The following is a 20,580-nucleotide window of genomic DNA, read 5'->3' on the forward strand; positions in this document are numbered from 1 at the left end:
AATATCCTGGTCCTGACCAAATATATCTAAGAACCCTGCAAGAGGCTGGAGAGGAAATTGCAGAGGGCCTTACTAATATATCTGCATCATCGCCAGCCACAGGTGACATCCTGGAAGACGGCGAGGAGGGGTGGGGGGAGGGGGGGGGGGGGGGGGGGGGAGGCGGCGGCGCAGCTAATGTTGTGCCCTTATTCAAGAAAGGCTGAAGAGGATAAACCTGGGAATTCCAGGACCAGTAAGCCTAACATCTGTGGAAGGCAGGTTACGCAAGAAAATTCTGAGGGATAAGATATACATGCATTTGGAAAGACAGGGTTTGATTCAGAATAGTCAGCGTGGCTTTGTGCTTCGGAGATCATGCCTCTCAAATTTGTTCGAGTTTTTTGATGAAGTGGCCAGGGAGGTTAATGACGGCAGGGCAGTAGATGTAGTCTAAATGGATTTCAGTAAGGCCTTTGATAAGGTTCCATGTGGTAGGCTGCTCTGGAAGGTTAGTTCGCATGGAATACAGGGAGAGCTGGCAAACTGAAAACACAATTAACTTGATAGTAGGGCGTAACAAGAGTAATAGTGAAAGAATGCTTGTTGGACTGGCGGCCTGTGGCTAGTGGTGTGCTGCAGGGGTCGATCTAAGCCCACTGCTGTTTGTTATCTATATCAATGATTCGGATAAAAATGTACAAGGCATCATTAGTAAGTTTGCGGATGATACTAAAATAGGTTGTATCGTGGACAGTGAGGAAGATTATCAGGATACAGTAGGGGTCTGGATCAGATGCTCTTTGGAGAGTCAGTGCAGGCTCAATGGGCCAAATGGCCTCTTTCATACACCGTAGGGATTCTACGATTTTCCATGTAGCTTGTGAAAGCCTTTAAATGACAGATGATTGGGCTGTTGTAATGACGGCAATGCATACAAAAAAAAATCAACACACATTAGCCCTTGCTCTTCAACATACAAAGGCACAAGTCAAGTAACGATGCAAGGCTAAGAATTTCACGCCTAGAAAGTTCAAGTTGATTGCGCCCAGCAAATTAACCACCTTAAAAAAATCCACCAGGCCAATAAGTGTTAAATTGCCTACATGGTTATTAACAACATTGAATTGTTGACCATTCTGGTGCAAAGGGACAGCCAAAAATAGAAGTGCAATTTAACCTTCCCACAATATCACATCACGACCAGGGAACACTTCCATCACAAATCACTGTGTACGTAGAACTTTCGTACTTGTATAAGCCATTACAATTGGGAAACTATCAAACTGACATGACAAATCAGCATTCATCATTGGAGACAATAAAGTCATAAGAGATATATTCTACAAAGATTGTTGTCATATTTCTACCGAAGAGTCTAACCAATGTAAAATAAAGGTTTTTGGGATACATGGCAGAGCCAGTGCAAAATATCCTGGAGTGTGAGAATGTGCACTAAGAAATGAATTACCAAACACAAAAATGAGTATGCTCTTCTTATTGTGTCAGAATGATAAAGGAAGAGAATGAAATGCAAGAAAAGAATTAAAAATCACCAACTGGTCTAGGAGCTGCCTTTGAAACTGCAGAATGAGATTCTTGGAGATACTGCACGTCCTCAGTATCCCACAACACAGCTCTAGTTTCTATACACATTTTTCTAGCATGTTGAAGTGTTGTGTAATGTTGAAAATAGAAATCTTTGAGATGGGTACATGGCAAATAGAATATGTCAATGTATTTCCCATATTACCAACAGAAGTACTAAACTTAATGCAGCAAAAAGCTTTTTCTTAAAATACTTTTGTTACTTGTTCCCATCAAATCTACTTTTGCATCAAAAGTTTAATAGCCTTTTTTTAAAAAGTACAGAAACAGTTTCAGCCAACTTTTACCATTTGTCTGGGTTAAACTGAACACAAGCTATTTTTTCAGTAGAATTTTTACATTAACAGACAGCTAATATAAGCAGATTCCAAACTAGAGTGTGGATGAATTGCCATGAGGAAAAAAATCCAATAGGGCAGGGGGAAAAAAAATAAATATACTCAACATACCAGATTATGTCCATATGCAGAAAGACCTGGGAAATCTCCTGGCTTGGTCTAATAAGCAAGTGACATGCGCACACCACAACTAGAAGACAATGACCATGTCCAACAAAAGAGAATCTAACCATTGTTCCTTGACGTTCAGTGGCATTACCATTACTGATTTCTCCACTTTCAACATGTGGGGTGGGGGGTCTAAACATTTGACCAGGAACTGAACTGCTTGCTATTTCATTCTGTAGCTGCAAGAGCAGATCACAGGCTAGGATTTCTGCAGCAAGGAACTCACCACCCATCTCCACAATTCCTCTCCACCATCTATAAAGTAAAAGTCAAGTGTATGATGGAATACTCTCCACCTGCCTAGGATACAGTCAGTGTCAAGTTCAAGTGATGTTGAAGCTATCTGACAAAGGGTCATGGGACTCAAAATGTTAACGATTTTTCTCTTCACAGATGCTGCCAGACCTGCTGAGTTTCTCCAGCACTTTGTTTCACATTTCCAGCATTACAATTATTTGTTTTATCTTATGCCTTGCAAAGAAAACATTCTAATTTAAATAAAAAGTAGAGCTCTCTGTTCATATTTTCCAATAAATGTGCAGTGAACTTGAACAAGCAGAAGTGGTATCAAAGATATCAAGGCTTACACACAACTGGAATCTAAAGAGTTCAGTGATTTTTACTGACTGCATCTGGTAAAGCTTGGAATCACTGACAACACCTGGATTTCTGAATTTAACCGCACAACTGCAGACTCCTAGAGTCATAATTGATGGTGTCATCAACACTACCACGAAATCCAGGCCATTATTTTACAAACAAAAAGAGTTCATGAACAGAACTATCCTTTCCTCATCTCCAAAACCCCAATACAAACATTTATGTTGTACAACTACATTTAGTTTTCTAGTTTTGTTCATATCCACAAAAAAAGCTGAAAACAAGATCGAACACTAAGGAGATTTCCACACAGACATGATGCAGAAAAAGCTGAATTCAACTGAATATAAAACACTCTTACATATGTATCTTGTTACAGTACTATGCCTTTAAGAGACATATTCTGTCCTGTTAAATGAACCAATTACAGACAAGCAGCTGAGGTGTCAGTGAGGGAGCACTTTGACGCCAGTGATCATAATGCTTAGTTTTAAAATAGTTACGGAAAAGGATAGACCTGATCCATCTGACAGTTAAAATTTTGAATTGTAGCAAGGCCAATGTTTGCATAAGGCAAGAACTTTCAAAAGTTGACAGCGAGAGGGAATTCGCAGGTAAAGCGGCAGTTGGAAAATTGGAGGCCTTCAAAAATGAGATAATTTGAATCCAGAGGCAGCAAGTTCCTATTAGTACATAGGGCAGGGCTAGTAGGTACAAGAAATACTGGATGATGAGAGAAATTGAGAGGCAAATAGCAGGTACAGACAGGTGAGATTGAGTGAATCCCCTGAGGAATATAAAGGACAGTAGGAGTATACTCAAGAGGGAAATCAGGAGGACAAAAAGAGGATGAGAGATAGCCTTAGCAAATACAGTTAAAGAGAATCCAAAGAGATTCCACTGAGAATCCAAAGAGATTCCACAATACATTAAAGGCAAAGGAGTAAGTAGGGAGAAAATAGTGCCCCTTAAAAGATTAGCAAGGTTGTCTATGTGTGGAGCTGCAAGTGGGTGAAATATTAAACAGGTATTACTGTGAGGGAGGATATGAAATATAGAGAACTGGAGAAATAAATAGTGGTATCTTGAAAAGTGCCCATATTACAGAGAGGGTGATGCTGGACATCTTCAAACACAAAGGTGGAAAAATCCCTGGGACCTGATCAGATATATCCCAGAACTACGGGGGAAGCTAGAGAAGAGATTGTTGGGCACCTTGCTGCAATATCTGTATCATCAATAGCCATGGATGAGGTGCCAGAAGACTGGACATCGTCTAATGTGGTGCTCTTATTTAAGAAAGGTGGTAAGGAAAAGCCAGGGAACTATGTGTCAGTGAGCCTGACATCAGTGCTGGGTAATTTTTTGGAGGAGATTTTGAGGGATGAGAGGGGGTGAGGGCTGAAGTGCTGGGGTATCCTTGGCTGATGGAGGAGGTAGACATTTCAAAGCCTTCCTGGTGAAAGTTGACATCATCGGAACAAATGTGGCATAGATGGAAGAACTGGGAGAATAGAATAGAATCTTTACAGGGAGCAGGGTGAGAGAATGTATGGTCCAGGTAACTGAGAGTCGGTGGGTTTTGCACTGTGCTTCGCTGGAACATTGCAGCAAGCCTAAGACAGATGTTAGCCAGGGAACAGGGTGGTGTGTTGAAGCGGCAGGCAGAGGTGCAGAGAAAAATACTTTTTTGCATGCTGTGGTGTTGAATATTTTTCATTTGACAAATATCCCCACATCCAACCTTATGATGGCCATTGATGAAGCAGCTGTGGATTTTGTAATCCCAATTATTATCAAAAATGCATGGTTAAAATATCCTTCAACTCCAGCATTTTATCTACTATTACCTAAATGGTCTGTAATTCCCGGTTCTCTTGCATCCTCTTTGTTAAAAAAAAAACTACCAGGACTATACGAGCCACACTCTGATCTGCTGGACTGTTTAAGAATCTACAGAATTTTGCAGGAAGGACAACTGAGGCATCCAGTGTTTCCACAATCTCACAGTTAAGTATTCTGAGATGTAAACAATCAGGTCCTGGGATTTACCAGCTCTCAGTCCTGTTAATTTTGCCATTTGTTCACTAATACTCCTTCAATTACTCTCTCCGAAAAAACCTTTGCCGCACAGCATTCCTGGGAAACTAAAGTATTTGTTTCACCAAGTCCATTCTCTTTGAGACCCATCTTTAAGTCCGTAAGATATAGGAGCAGATCACGTCCAGCGCTCTGCCTTCATTTATCATTCTGGCCACCTCTTCAAAACAAAAACAATTCAATCCAATTTGAGAGAACCATGTTGACAATCCCGAGTCGGGCCTTGCCTTTTCAAATGCACGTAGATCCAGTCTTTCAGAATCTCATTCAACTTACCCATCACTGATGTCAGCTCACTGGTCGAGACGTTCCCTGGCTTTTCCTTTAAACCTCTCTTAAATAATGCTGCAACGTTAGCCACCAACCAGTTACCTAGCACGTCACCCACGGCTATTGATGACACAAATATCTCTGCCAGGGGAGCCACAATTTCCTCCTTAGCTTCCCACAATGTCGTGAGACACACTTGGTCAGGTCGTGGGGATTTATCAACCGTTACGCGTTTTGAGGTCTCCAGGACATCCTTCTGTGTAATTTTTCAAGACATCAGTATTTATTTCCCTGAGTTCCACACGTTTGTCCACAGTAAATACTGATGTGAAACACTTTAGTATCTCACCCATCTCCTGTGGTTCTACACACAGATGGCCTCATTGATCTTTATGGGGACCTATTCTCCACAGATATCCTGCTGCTCTTAATATAGTTCAAGTCATACAGTGTGGAAACGGGCCCTTCAGTCCAACATGTCCACCCCAATTAGACATCCCAATCTGACCCAGTCATATTTGCCAACATTTGGCCCATAACCCTTCAAACCTTTCCTATTCATATACCCATCCAGATGCCTTTTAAAATATTTAATTGTACCCACCTCCACCATTTCCTCTGGCAGCTCGTTTCATACTCACACTGCATAAAAATATTGCCCCTTAAATCCCTTTTAGATCTTTCTCCCTCTAATTTTGGACCTCCCACAACCTTTGGAAAAGTACCTTAACTATTCACCGTATCCATGCCTCTCATGATTTTCTAAGCCTCTCGAAAGGTCATCCTCAGCCTCTAATGCTCCAGGTATAACGGCTCCAGCCTATTCCACCTTTCCCTATAACTCGAACCCTCCAGTCCCAGTAACATCCTTGTAAATCTTTTCTGCACGTTCTGAAGTTTAACAACATCGTTCCTGTAGAAGGGCGATCAGAACTGTATGCACTATTTTAGATAATAAAATGTGAGGCTGGATGAACACAGCAGGCCAAGCAGCATCTCAGGAGCACAAAAGCTGACGTTTCGGGAAGGGTCTAGGCCCGAAACGTCAGCTTTTGTGCTCCTGAGATGCTGCTTGGCCTGCTGTGTTCATCCAGCCTCACATTTTATTATCTTGGAATCTCCAGCATCTGCAGTTCCCATTATCTCTGCACTATTTTAGAAATGGTCTCACCAATGTTCTGTACAGCCGCAACATGACAATCCAAATCCTACATTTAACTTCCTGATCAATGAAGGGAAGCATGCCAAATGCCTTTTTCACGACAGTCTACCTGCAACAGCATTCTCAAGGAACTATGCACCTGCACTCCAAGGTCTCTTGTTCACTTACACTTCCCAGGGCCCTACCATTGTAAGCCCTGCTCTTGTTCGACTTATCAAAATGCAATACCTCATTTATCTATCCATTTGCCACTCCCTGGCCCACTGTACTCCTAATTTTCTTCACTGTCCACTACACCACATATTTTGGTGTCATCTACAAACTTACTCATCCCAAATGTATATAAGTGACGAAACACAGTGGACCCAGTACTGATCCCTGTGGCACACTGCTTGTCACAGGCCGCTAGTTCTTGTAGGATCTCTGGATTCTCCTCACTCTTATCTGCCTTGGCTCTCTCATGTCCCCTTTTTGCCCTCCTGATTTCCCTCTTAAGTGTACTCCTACACCACCCATACTCCTCAAGGTATTCACTCGATCCTAACTTGTCTAGACCTGACATATGCCTCTTCCTTTCCAACTTAACATCTACAGTTATCTAGTGTTTCTTACTCCAGCCAGACTTGCCCTTCACACCAGAAACATGCTGTCCCTGAGCTCTTGTTCTCTCATTTTGATAGCCTTCCACATGCCAGACGTACTTTTACGTGTCAGTAGCCTTCCCAAATCAACTTTCTGAACAGCTCATGTCCAACATAGTTCTTTGAAGAAGTCACGAGACAGGTTGACGTGAGTCGAGCAGTGGATATGGTGTACATGGACTTCAGCAAGGCATTTGATAAGGTTCCCCAAGGCAGGCTCATTGATAAAGTCAGGAGGTGTGGGATACAGGGTGATTTGGCTGTCTGGATTCAGAATTGGTTGGCTGACAGGAGGCAGAGAGTGGTTGTAGATGATAGGTATTCTGCCTGGAGGTCAGTGCTGAGTGATGTCCTGCAGGGCTCTGTTCTTGGGCCTCTGTTCTTTGTAGTTTTTTAAAATGACTTGGATGAGGAGGTTGAGGGGTGGGTTAGTATGTTTGCTGATGACAAAGGTTGGAGGTGCCATTGATAGTATCGAGGGCTATTGCAGGCTTCAGCGAGACATTGACAGAATGCAGAGCTGGGCTGAGAAATGGCAGATGGAGTTCAACCCGGACAAATGTGAAGTGATGCATTTTGGAAGGTCAAACTTAAATGCTGAATATAGGATTAAAGGCAGGATTCTCGGAAGTGTGGAGGAACAGTGGGATCTTGGTGATCACGTGCATAGCTCCCTCAAAGTTGCCACCCAAGTGGATAAGGTTAAGAAAGCATATGGTGTTTTGGCTTTCATTAACAGGGGGATCAAGTTTAAGAGCCGCGAGGTTATGCTGCAGCTCTACAAAACCCTGGTGAAACCACGCTTGGAATATTGTGTCCAGTTCTGGTTGCCCTATTACAGGAAAGATGTGGAGGCTTTGGAGAGGGTGCAAAGGAGGTTTACCAGGATGCTGCCTGGACTGGAGGGCTTGTCTTACAAGGAGAGGTTGACTGAGCTCGGACTTTTCTGCCTGGAGAGGAGGAAGAGAGGTGACCTGATCGAGGTGTACAAGGTAATGAGAGGCATGGATAGAGTCGCTAGCCAGAGGCGTTTCCCCAGGGCAGGATTGACTGCCACGAGGGGTCATAGTTTAAAGGTGTTAGGAGGAAGGTATAAAAGGAGAGGTCAGAGGGAGGTTCTTCACCCAAAGAGTTGTGAGCGCATGGAATAGTTTACCAGTGGTAGCCGTGGAAGCAGAGTCATTAGTGATATTTAAGCGACTGCTGGACATGTACATGGACAGCAGTGAATTGAGGGGAATGTAGGTTAGGTTATTTTATTTTTGGATTAGGATTATTCCACAGCACAACATCGTGGGCCGAAGGGCCTGTACTGTGCTGTACTTTTCTATGTTCTGTGTTCTATGTAATACCATCAAAATTGACTTTGCTCCAACTTAGGACTTTAACTTGTAAACCAGGCCTTTCCTTTTCCATAATCATTTTAAAACAAATAGAATTATGGTCAGCAGCCCCAAAGTCCTCCACTAACACCTCAGTCACTTATATTGCTTTATTTCCCAAAAGATCATCCAGATTTACCCATTTGCTCGTAGCGCCATCTACATATTGATTGAGAAAGTTTTCTTGAACACAAATTCCTCCCCTTCCAAGACTATAGCAGTCCCAGTCTATATTAAAGTTAAAATCCCCTACTATTACAGTTTGATTTTTCTTACTGCTATCTCTGATCTCCCTACATATCTGCTCCAAAATTTCGTGACTATGAGGGGTCTATCGCACAATCCTGTCAAAGTGATCACCCCTTATTTCTCAGTTCCACCCATGCAACTTCATTGAAATATTCCCCAGGAATATCTTTAGTGCTGGCATAAATGCTTTATAACATATTTTAATATAGTGGCATAATGCCATTAACCTTCGTCCCTTCCTAAAGCATCGATTATCTGGAATATTGAGCTGCATTTTGAACCTTATTTTCCAGTCCACACTTGCCTCTCTCTTATCAGTCATGGTTGCCCACTACCCACAAAATCCCATTCACTGCGCACTAGGGGTTCCTTCAACTTAAGCCCCCTCATCAAGTCTGCCTCATCACATATCAAATCCAGTACTAGAGATTGTAAGAACTGCAGATGCTAGAGAATCCGAGATACGGTGTAGAGCTGGATGAACACAGCAGGCCAAACAGCATCATAGCAGCAGGAAAGCTGACGTTTCAGGCCTTTTCTGAAGAAAGGTCTAGGCCTGAAACATCAGCTTTCCTGCTCCTATGATGCGGCTTGGCCTTCTGTGTTCATCTAGCTCTACAACTCGAAATCTCAAATCCAGTACTGCCCATTCCCTTAGGGGCAATACCACAAACTGCTCCAAAGAATAACATCTAGACATTCCACAAATTTGTTTGCTTGGGATTTCCTGCCAGCCTGATTTTCCCAGTCCAACTGCATATTGAAGTCCCCCATGATTAGTGTAATAGTGCCTTTCTCATATGCCTTCACTACCTCCTGATTTATTTTCTGCCCCACATCCTGACCACTGCTAAAGGAGCCTTTACATAACTCCCATTAGGGTGAGAAAACAGAACCTAGAACAATACAGCGGAGTACAGGCCCTTTGGCCCATAATGGCACGCCAAACTTTTACCCTAATCCTAAGGTCTATCTAACCTCCACCCCTACCTTACACCATCAACCATATGCCTATCTAATAGCCACTTAAATGCCTCTAGTGAGGCCGACTCCACTACCCTCTCCAGCAATGCTTTCCATGTCCCTACCACACTCTGAGCAAAGAACCTACCTCTGACGTCTCCCATGTATCTACCTCCAATCACTTTAAAACTATGGCCCCTTGTACTAGCTACCTCCAACTTAGGAAAAAGTCTCTGGCTGTCCTTTCTCTCTATACCTCTGATCATTTTATACATCTCTATCAAGTCACCTCTCATCCTTCGTCATTCTAAAGAGAAAACGCTTAGCTCGCTCAAACTTTCCTCGCAAGACCTTCCCTCCATTCCAGGCAACATCCTGGTAAATCTCCTCTGCACTTTTTCCAACGCATACACATCTTTCCTGTTATGAGACGACCAAAACTGGACACAATACTCCAGATGTGGCCTAACCAGGCTTCTGTATAGCTAGATCACAACTTCACGGCTCTTGAACTTAATCCCTCTATTAAATGAAAGCTAACACACCATTCGCCTTCTTAACAACTCTATCCACCCGGGTGTCAGCTTTCAGGGAACTGCGAACACGAATCAAGATCCTTCTGCTCCTCCACACTGCCAAGAATCTTTTTGTTAACCCTGTAATTTTATTTGTCCTTCCAAAATGAATCATCTCACACTTTTCAGGGTGAAACTCCATCTGCCACTTTCCAGCCCAGCTTTGCATCCTATTAATGTCCCTGTGTAATCTAGAACAGCCCTCCAACACTGTCCACAATGCGATCCACCTTCATTTCGTCCGCGAACTTGCTAATCTACCCTTCCACTCCTCCATCCAAATCATTTACAAAAATCACAAATAGAAGAGGACCCGGGACAGATCCTCGTGGTACACCACTCGTAAATGAGCACCATGTTGAATATTTTTCATCCACTACCAAGCTTTGTCTTCTAAAACAGAGATTGGAAAAAAAAATTCTGTTTCGCAACTTTCCTTGCACTCCTTTTAACTAAGATACAAAAATATAACATGAAAAGTGTTCAACTGAGCAAAGCAATACTGGCAATTGTGTAACATCTTTGTTTACCTCACTGCTTTCATTGTTACAACCTTACTTTTCATTAAGTGCAGAACAAAGTAACTGACTCATACACATTAGAAACCCGCTGATTCCCACAGCTATCTTGCCTACACTACCTCATAGCCTGCTTCCTGTAAGGACTCCATTCCATTTTCCCAGTTTCTCCCTTGTATGTGTCAATACAATGATACCTTCCATAATGGTGCTTCCAATACATCTTCCCGTTATTGAGCCATCAGGCATATCCTCCAAACTATTCCTTACACATTTGTACACGCCCCTTACTCTCCCTCTCAGAATGACAATAGCGTTCCCTTCTCCTCACTTTACCATTCACCTGTCTTTGTAATGTAAAGTATCATCTTTTATGCTTTTCTGTCATTGGTATCTATGATTATGCCTCATTTCTCTCCATTACTGCTCCCTTTATCTTTTGTTCTAACACACCTTTGATCTCTGATCTCCTTCCTCACTAGTCAAGGTCCCAGGCACACATCTCAGGTGAAGCAATTTACTTACACTTCAAATCAATTTAGCCTACTGTATTTGCTGCTCACAATGTGGTCTCCTCTGGATTGAGATGATCAAGTGCAGACTGGACAATCATTTTGCAGAACATCTACGCTCCATCCGTAAAAATGACTGAGCTTCCAGCTACCTGCTACTTCAATATGCCACTGCATTCCCATGCCAACATTTCTGTCCCTGGTCTGCTGCAGTGCTTCAGCCAGACTCAACACGAACTGGGAGGAGAAACATCTCGGATACCATTTAGATACCTTAAAGTCTTCAGGACGTAATATCAAGTTTAATAATTTCAGAGCATGGACACCTCCATGCATTTCTATTACCTATCCCCACAACCCCAGGTCCCATCATGAAATGGGTTGCTTTCACAGCTAACCAATTTTCAACTACTCATTATCATCTATCTAGCTTCTCTACTTCCCTGGTTTACTATCAACAATCACTTTGGCAGCCTTCCCTCTTCTCACTCTCTTTCTGGCTCTGTCTGCACTTATCCGCTCCCTATCCAACCCACCCCCACCATTAGCATAAATATTGCCTTTTCATTGATGCTTCTGGCTCTGAATAAAGGTCACCAACTTCAAATCATTAACCTTGTTTTTCCCTCCACAGCTCAGCCAGACCTGCTGCGTTTCTCCAGCAATTTGTTTTTGTTCATTTTAGATCTCCAACATCCACAGTTCTTTGTTTTATTTCACATTTATCCTAACAAATGTTAACTGTTGAAAAGCAAAGTGCTGGAGATACTCTGTAGGTATAACAGTATCTATAAAGTGCAAAGTAGATTTAGTGTTTCAAGTCCAATATGACTTTTTGTCAAAGCTCTGTAAACTGGCTATTCAATTGTAGGTCTGTCACTCTCAGACTACCTTAATTCAATGCAGTCAAATTTTAACTAACAGAGAAGGGGTCACTGCATGTGACCTGGAACTGAAATCTATTTACAGTTTTCCCTTCTTAGCCTCAGTGTTCTTAAATGAACTACAGCACAATTAATACCGGCATGAGCAAATTTATACGAGACAGCACCGAACTGAGGACCTTTTCTCGTTTGTATAGTTCAGTAGCTTAAGGGCTAAAAGGTCTTGCAAGTTACCACTGATAAAGATTATTCAGATTATACAGTTCTGACATGCAGCTAAAATTAAGGGTGAAATCTAAAAACTGAAATTTTAATTCCCAGCCACTGAGCTAATTGAGGAGGAATTCTAGAAGAGCAAGTTAGATGAACCGCTGATCTGCTTCCTAAAATATTACTATTCTAGCAATACTAATGTAGTAGAGACTTTAAGATCCCTGGAAGACTACTAAATCCCAGCCTAAAAGTCAAAGCTGTATAAAAGGCTATCTATTTGAGAGAATGGTGGCAGAGTAGGATGTGCCCATTAGAGCTCCTCTGCTCTGCCTGTTCTTTTTCCTTTCTTTCTCTTTCTTCTCTCCTCTAAGCACCAGAGGCAAATACTGCAGCGGCAGGTACCAGCAGCAAGTCCACAGAGCATTCCTGGGGGTTGGCAGCGTGAGTGGGAGCAAGCACCCTCAAGGCGGCCAGCGTTGAGAGCTGGAGCAGGTGGCCCTGAGGTGGCAATGAAGGCAAGGTCAAGCCCTTCTGAGGTGTGAGCACCCAGCATGGCCAGGTGCTTATGGACTGTGATGTTGAACTGACTGTGTTTCTTAGTTTTTCTTCACTTTAGTAAGAAGGATTATAATGCTGAACTTCTTGTTTTCTTTATTTTTCTGCATTTTACTAAAGATTCTCTGCTTAGGTACATGTGTACCTAAGATGGCACCCTAGGTGGCAGCTCGTAAACTTTTCACTGTACTCATGCAAGTGAGTATATGTGACAATAAAAGCTAATGTAAGAAAAACTAATTCTAATCTCCAAACCTTTCTTGAAAGCAACCCTAAATATACAGGATATTAGTCGACACCTCTAGACAAAGACACTTAGATCCTGCACACAAAATAACACTAATTAGTTCATATAGCCCATTTAAATTCTTGAACAGTTGCATAGCTGAAATTTGGACTTTTAGATTTGTAATGTCAAGTGTTCAAAAGGAAATTAATACAATATAAAATAAAAGTAATTTCTTCCCTTCTGACTCCTTGGTTCCCTATTATTCTAACGACACCATCTTGTAGCAAGGTGCAGGAACAGCCCCATACCTTTCTCAAGGATTATAAGTTTATGGGCACGATGGAGGCACAGTACCGACATCCTAACGCTGCTAGAAAGCATTGTAGAAAGTAGTTACAGCAGGTCTCCGGCTGAAAGGATTTTGGAACCGATTACCACAAATTGTCTCTTTTCTTTCTATTACAGTGGTCTGATCACTATCTGCGGTGGTACAAAACAGCAAAAAACAAAGTACAACAGCTGCTGAAGATTTCATTGTGTTAACACGAAGTTTAAATTTAAACAACTTGCTTTTCTTCAATGAAAATGTACTGGAATACAAGTTATCGGTGGTGGGGGTGGGAGGAGTGGGTGGTTGTGTACGTGGAGAAGATATGGCATACACGGAAAATGCATCTATTCTATATGCAAAATTGTTCAATTTACAATTACTTCAACTGCATGCATACTGTATTTTATAGTTTTACTTCTCTTGGGCTATTTGAATTTAACAATTAACAATAACAGCTTACACATATCTGACAAATGTGCAAGGACACATTACTTTATGTAATTCAATTTTGCACTGGGTGCAGTGCTGGAAACACGGGTGGTTCTCAGTACACTATCCTGCTCTAGCCAGTGGTATAGCTTGGTGTCATCTATTTCATTTCCTCCATACACCAACAGTGTTGTTTTCTATCTACAAGTTAGTTCATTTAAAATTAAGTCGATAAAACAATGGAAATAAACATCTTTCCTTTCACCAAATCACACAGGCCATTTGTTCTGCACTCTTTCACAAGTCAAGATTATTACATCAAAATCAATCATAAAAGGTTGCCCTACATTCAAAGTAGATTTACTTACATTAACCTTGAAAGCTTGAACAGTGTTATCCAAGAGAAGAACATTGCAAACCACCTCTGTATGTTGTCGGTCCCTAGCCAGTTCTGATGCTCGTACATTGTAAGTTCTGCCCGCTGGCAACCGGAAACGCGATGTCATTACTGTCCACACAGGGTCTACAAACAGAATGGCAGTTAATATTAGAAAATTCTTGATTCTGTATTACACTTCATTTTTAGGATTAATTTTGGCTCTAAAATGTGAACAGATATGTTACCAACCACAATGCAGCAGCTACTGAAGCTACTAAATGACAAAGATAGTTGAACTACTGATGCTAGAGTCTGAGATAACAAGGTGTGGAGCTGGAGGAACACAGCAGGCCAAGCAGCTTCAGAGGAGCAGAGGACATTTTGGATCGGGACCTGTCTTCAGAAAATTTTTGGGACAAAACCAAGATCTTGGGACAAGCAAAGCAGAGACAGACACCAGAGCTCCGAGAAGCCTAGTACTCCATGAAGTAAGCCATCAAACACGTAGAACTCGACCCCATACACATTCCACTGCGAAGGAAAACCCCAAGTGAGGTAATCCAGCTCAATGGACTCCCGAGTTTAAAAACCAGGCGGGAAAACGCAACAGCGCTTCATCGGAGACTGATGACGTTACGCAGCAGGGTAATGAAACTGGTGCAGAACAACAAACCAGCTCGGCAAGTCAACCAACCACAACATCCATAACCCAAGCTACAAATCTACTCCAACAGGTAGTAATTTTAGAATACAGCTTTTATCTGTGTCCTTTCATCAACAGAAATTTATGCTTAGATTCCACTGAGTACATAAAACCCTGTGACGTTAAGCCAGATATATCCTGACTTAAGTTAGATTCTGACTGAGATGACCTATCAGATGAGAAAGTGAAAAAGGGTGTTCAGCAAGGAATAAAATAAAAGGTAAGTTCTGGGGATACTGATGACCAAAGAAAGTTAACAGAAGTGCCAGCATCTGTAGAGAGATGAACAAAGTTAATATTTTAAGTCCAATATGTTTATTCTTCAGAACTATTCAATTGGCAAGGAACCTGCCAAAGGAAAACATTTTATGGAAAATTCCACCTCAAATATTTCCAGATTACATCAATACATATAAAACAGGTTAATCAGCTGAGATTGGAACATGAAACATTCCCAGTTTCAAAATGAAGAAAATAAGTGGGAGGTATCCTTGTAACAAATGGTAATTTCAAATGTACTAAGTCCATCAGATTTCATAATTAAATCCAAGTAATCAAACAAATTTTACACATCAGGAAACATTCACCAATAAAGAAAGAGGGAATAATATAGTTAGAAGTAAAAGCAGATACATGTAGAATGAATTGCATGCTAATTATAACATGCCCTATAGAAATTATTCCACAATAATACATTGAATATTAAAGATGTCAGAAATATATGGATTTCTGAACTAATCAGCAACATTATGCACCATATCCCATTTAGGCTCGTAAAAGTTTACTCTCAATCAATAGTTACTGCAGTGAATACATGATTTGAAATCAAACTTCCAACTGTGAGAACACAAAAAAGCCCCACAGTTCTAGCCTTGAGTTTTCTATTGCCCTGGCTCTGTAATGCATTAACTTTACCTTCCTAATGTCATAGAAAGGAGAACACTGTGGCTACCACTGAAATCTGATGTAGGTAGTCAAGTAATATTAGTTTTGAAGGTTGGCCAGAAGGACAAAATCTGCAGAGTATTGCAATCCTATACAATCCTATGTTCGTCTTATGATATCCTAAGTTGAACCTTTATTTTAACTGTATTACACGAGAGTGATATACCAGAATGACCAGAACCATACATAAATTGGATTTTAATATTACAATTCTAAAAAATAGTCAATTTCCAGGGGAAACAATATTTCATCATCCAAAGAGGGACAGAATTGGATGCAACATGATTAACGTTTAACCCAAATGCAGTTAGAACTCTTCCGCAAGTTAATGAATAACTCAATTCAGTACAAACAGATCCGGAATTACTGATGAATTGAAAAATACACTCCATTCAAATAAAATATTGCCAAACACTGAGCACACTATTGTCTCAAACTAATAAAAATGGTGCCAAATACTCAAGCTTATTGCTACCTACTTTATTGAGTTCCTAACATATCTCTGACTGAATCAAAAACAGATCCTACACTGCACATTTGTTGCCAGCCTGGGGGCATTGTTAGTAAGAAAGTGTAGAGCAATTTATTATGACACGTCGAACTACTATTTCTTTCTTGGAGGCGGGCGCTGCTGTAAATTGTTGCCCATCCTTAGCTGACCTTAAATTATAATGGTTTGCCAGACTACAACGTAGTTAAGAGTCAACAATATTGCTCTGGGTATGGAGTCACTTGTGGGGCAAACTCAATGAGCAGCAAACTTTGTTCCCAAATGGACATTAGTGAATGGGATGGGTTTTTATAGCAATCAATGAAAGTCACCATTACTGACACCAGATTTATATTCCAGACTTAATTTAAACTTCACTATGGTGGGATTTGAACTTATGCCCTGTGAACACAGGTCAGAGCTATACAGCACGGAAACACACCCCTTAGCCCAACAAGTCCACGCTGGCCATGTACCCAAATTAAACTAGTCACGCCTGACTGCACTTGGCTCATCTCTCTCCAATCCTTTCCTTTTCATGAAACATAACCAAATGTCTTTTGAACGCTGTAACTGTACCTGCATGCATCACCTTCTCTGGCAGTTCATTCCACACACGAGCCATGCGTCTCTCATGTCAGTTTTAAAGTTTTTCTCCTCTCACCTTAAAAATATGCCCTTAGTTTTGAACTCACACCACCCTCAGAAAGTGTTCATTGTCATTCACCTTATCTAAGCCCCTCATGATTTTATAAACGTCAATAAGGTCACCACTCGGCTGCTTATGCTGAAAGTCCCAGCTTTTCAGTCTATTTCCCAGCAACATCCCAGTAAATCTTTTCTGAATTCTCTCCAGTTTAAAAATATCCTTCCTATAACAGGAAAACCAGAACTGCATTCAATACTCCAGAAGAGACCTCACCAACATTGCGTACAACCTCAATGCACTGAAGACTCAGCCCAGATAGACTATCATGAAGGTGAAGCAGGTTTTGTGATGGCAATACAAACAAACAAATAAGAAATATACCAGGAACTGCTGTGAGAAGCCAGTAAAATTACAGCACTAGAAATGAGGGTGGCCAACCAGCCAGCCCATCATGTTCGCATGACTTCTGCCAGAGCAGCACAGCAAGCGCTATTCATCTGCCTTTCTCTATAGGCATGCAGTTTTGTTAAATTGTGCAATTTTAAATTGATCTGACAGGTTTTTAAAAGTGTACTGAAAAATTTCATGAACACTACTGTGCCCAACATTCAATACCCCAAGCAACAACAGCCAACTAAGGGATCTGGAAACAAATCATGACCACAGAATTGACCTCCTGATGCTCCAAACTTGAAAGCAGCCAGTAACATTCTGGCTATTCCAGAAGCATGGATCTAGAGGTCTACTTGCAGTGTGATCAGCAGCAGGTTGAAACCAAAAATTACAAATTTACAAGTAATGATGTGTAATGAACCATGACCATTTAAAAAGGAACCAAAAATGTGCAAAAACACATATTGAATGACAAAATTAATTTCCACTCTGACAAAAAAAGTGCATTTGCCTCATTTGCCAAAGTATATCGATAAGTTAAAAAGAGGAATGTGGAACATCATGCAATGATGTAGAGTAAATTCAAGGATAGTTTTCCTTGAATTTGTTTTGAAAGCTCAACAATCAGGTTTTTCTAAACCAGCAGCAAAAAGGCAGGCCAAAACATCATTGTGGTTTCTATCAAAAAATTCACAGATCAGGAAGTAACTGAAGCAGCAACGACTGCAATGGCAGATTCTTTACTCAAAGATTTGAAGAAGTAAGTGGAATCTTGGTTCAAAGATGTTTTTCAACTACTAGAGTAGGACCTAAAGGAGTATGAATGCCTCTCACTGCAATTTGATAAAACCACCAAGATGTCTGACATAGCTCAGCTGATTGCCTTTATGTCAATGGTTTTTAAAGAAGTTGAGGGGAAGGATCATTTGACCCAAAATATTAAGTGACTTCTCTCCACAGATGCTGCAGGGCCTGCTGAGCTTTTTCAGCAATTTCTATTTTTGTTTCTGATTTACAGCATCCACAGTTTTTTGTTTTTACACCTTGGAGTTCAGTTCAGAGTAGCCTATCTGGGTCCACTTTTCCTTGTCATTTACGTAAACAATTGGGATAAGAATAAAGAAGGCACGCTTAGTAAATTTATGGATGGCACCAAAATTGGTGGTACAGTGAGCAGTCAAGGTGGTTATATAAGATTATGAAGAAATCTTGGTCAAGTGGGTCAAAGGGCTGAGGAGTAACAGATGGAGTTCAATTTAATAAATGAGAAGTGCTGCTTTTGATAAAACAGATAAGGGCAGGACTTGTACAATTAACGGTAGGGCCCTGGATAGTGTTGAAGAACATGAGACCTATCAGTTCAGGTACACAATTCTTTGAAATCTGCATCACAGGTAGACAACGTGGTTAAGACGATATTTACCATACTTGCATTTATTACTCAGGCCTTTTGAGTATTGCATTTGGGACATCACGTTGAGGTTGTACAGAACGTTGGTGAGGCTACATGTGCAATCCTGGTCACCATGCAAAGCGTTTGCTTCCATACTGCAAGACTATGACTCTAAAGAAAAGGACATACTGGCCCTGGAAGGGGTGACATGCAGTTTGACCACAAAGGTGGCTGGAATTTAAAAGGTTAAATCAGACCAGGTTGCTCTGTTTAGTCTTTTATCACCTTTGGCACAGACAATTCAGGATAACCGATGCTAGAAAAACTGGGCTTAGGAGTCATACAGCATGGAATCAAACTCTTCAGCCTCACCAGTCCACATCAACCATATCCCCAAACTAAACTAGTCCCACTTGCCTCTGTTTGGCCCATATCCCTCCAAACCTTTCCTGTCCTTATCCAAATATCTTTTAATTGTTGTTGTAACTGCACCTGCACCCACCACTTCCTGTGGCAGCTCATTCCACATAAAAACTACTGTGTAAAAAGTTTGACCTTCACATCCTTTTTAAAACGTTCACCTCTCACCTTTAAAATACGCCCCCCTAGTTTGGAGCTCCTCCACCTGAGGGATAAGACCCTTGCTATTCACCTCATCATCATGATTCTATGGACCTGTAAGGTCACCCATCAACCTCTTAAGCTCCAGTGAATTAAAGTCCCAGCCTGCTTATGTAACTTAAACCTTCCATTGCCAGCAACATTCTGGGAAACCTTTTCTGAATTCTCTCCAGTGTAATAATAACCTTCCTCTCGCAGGTGACCAGAACAGGACAGTACTTCAGAAGAGGCCTCACCAACATTCTGTAAATCTCAACATGACATCTGAACTTCTATTCAAAAAGGACTGAGCAATGAATGCAAGCATGCAAAATGTCTTCTCAACCACCCTGTCTACCTGTGGTGCAAATTTCAAAGAATCAAAGTATCTGAACCCCTAGGTCTCTCGTGCTTAAACACTACCCAGGGCCCTACCATTGATTGTATAAGTCCTGTCCTTGTTTGTATTACCAAAAAGCAGCACCTTGCATTTGGTTGCAGCATCATCTGCCAATCCTCAGCCCAATGACCCAATTGTTCAAGGCTTCTTTGCAATCTTCGACAACCTTCTTCATTGTCCACTAAACCACTGATTTTGGTGGCATCTGTAAGCTTACCAACCATACCTCCTTTATTCTTATCCAAGTCACTTATGTAAATTAGAAACAAAAGTGGACCCAGTACCGACCCCTGTGAAACACCCACCATAGGTCACAGTCCTCCAGATCAAGAAACAACCCTCAACCACCACCCAGTCTTCTACCGTCAAGCTACTTTTACATCCAACTAGCAAGCTCTCCCTGAATCCCATTTGATCTAACTCTGCTAATTAGTCTACCGTGCTTAAACTTTGCTTGTCCTACATCACGGGGTCAAGCAATTGCAGTTTAAAAAAAAATCAGGATAAAGTAGATTTGTGACACTGCAGCTCACCAAGCACAGAAATATTTATTTGATACAGACCATCTGATTTTCTGCATTTGAAATAAAAGGTGACAACTATCCTCTGGTATCAAGAAATGACCATGTAATGCTTAATATTTCTTTTTAAGTTTTCTCTTCCTCAACCTCCCCACGCAGGAGCACACAGTCAGTGGAGGTGACAGCTCCAAAAATAAACAAACTTAATTATCCTTCAATCCCTTTCCTGCCAACAAAACTGTATCTAGACGTTGCAGTTAAAAGTCAGTCAAGACCAGTTAGAGATTAAATGACACAAGGTCAACAGAAATATCCAGTCAACAATCCAAACAGGAATTGGTAACTTTAAAATAGTATCTCAACTATACATGTTTACCAAATGCCTTCAGTTTCTTGACAAA

At 41.2% G+C, this 20,580-nt stretch overlaps 1 protein-coding gene across 5 annotated transcripts in view; it reads right to left on the bottom strand.

Annotated features, from left to right (window-relative positions):
* The window catches only part of ptpn4a (protein tyrosine phosphatase non-receptor type 4a), a 307,008-nt gene that overhangs the window by 193,434 nt on the left and 92,994 nt on the right, over window positions 1-20,580 (bottom strand). For all 5 annotated transcript variants that reach the window (XM_048534273.2, XM_048534272.2, XM_048534276.2 and 2 more), the window contains one exon: window positions 14,075-14,229. In XM_048534273.2, the coding sequence (XP_048390230.1) occupies window positions 14,075-14,212 (138 nt within the window). In that variant the 5' untranslated portion in view covers window positions 14,213-14,229. The remainder of the gene's footprint in view (window positions 1-14,074; window positions 14,230-20,580) is intronic.

The sequence above is a fragment of the Stegostoma tigrinum genome, chromosome 7 (genome assembly GCF_030684315.1).
Source record: "Stegostoma tigrinum isolate sSteTig4 chromosome 7, sSteTig4.hap1, whole genome shotgun sequence".
Taxonomy (NCBI): Eukaryota; Metazoa; Chordata; class Chondrichthyes; order Orectolobiformes; family Stegostomatidae; genus Stegostoma; species Stegostoma tigrinum.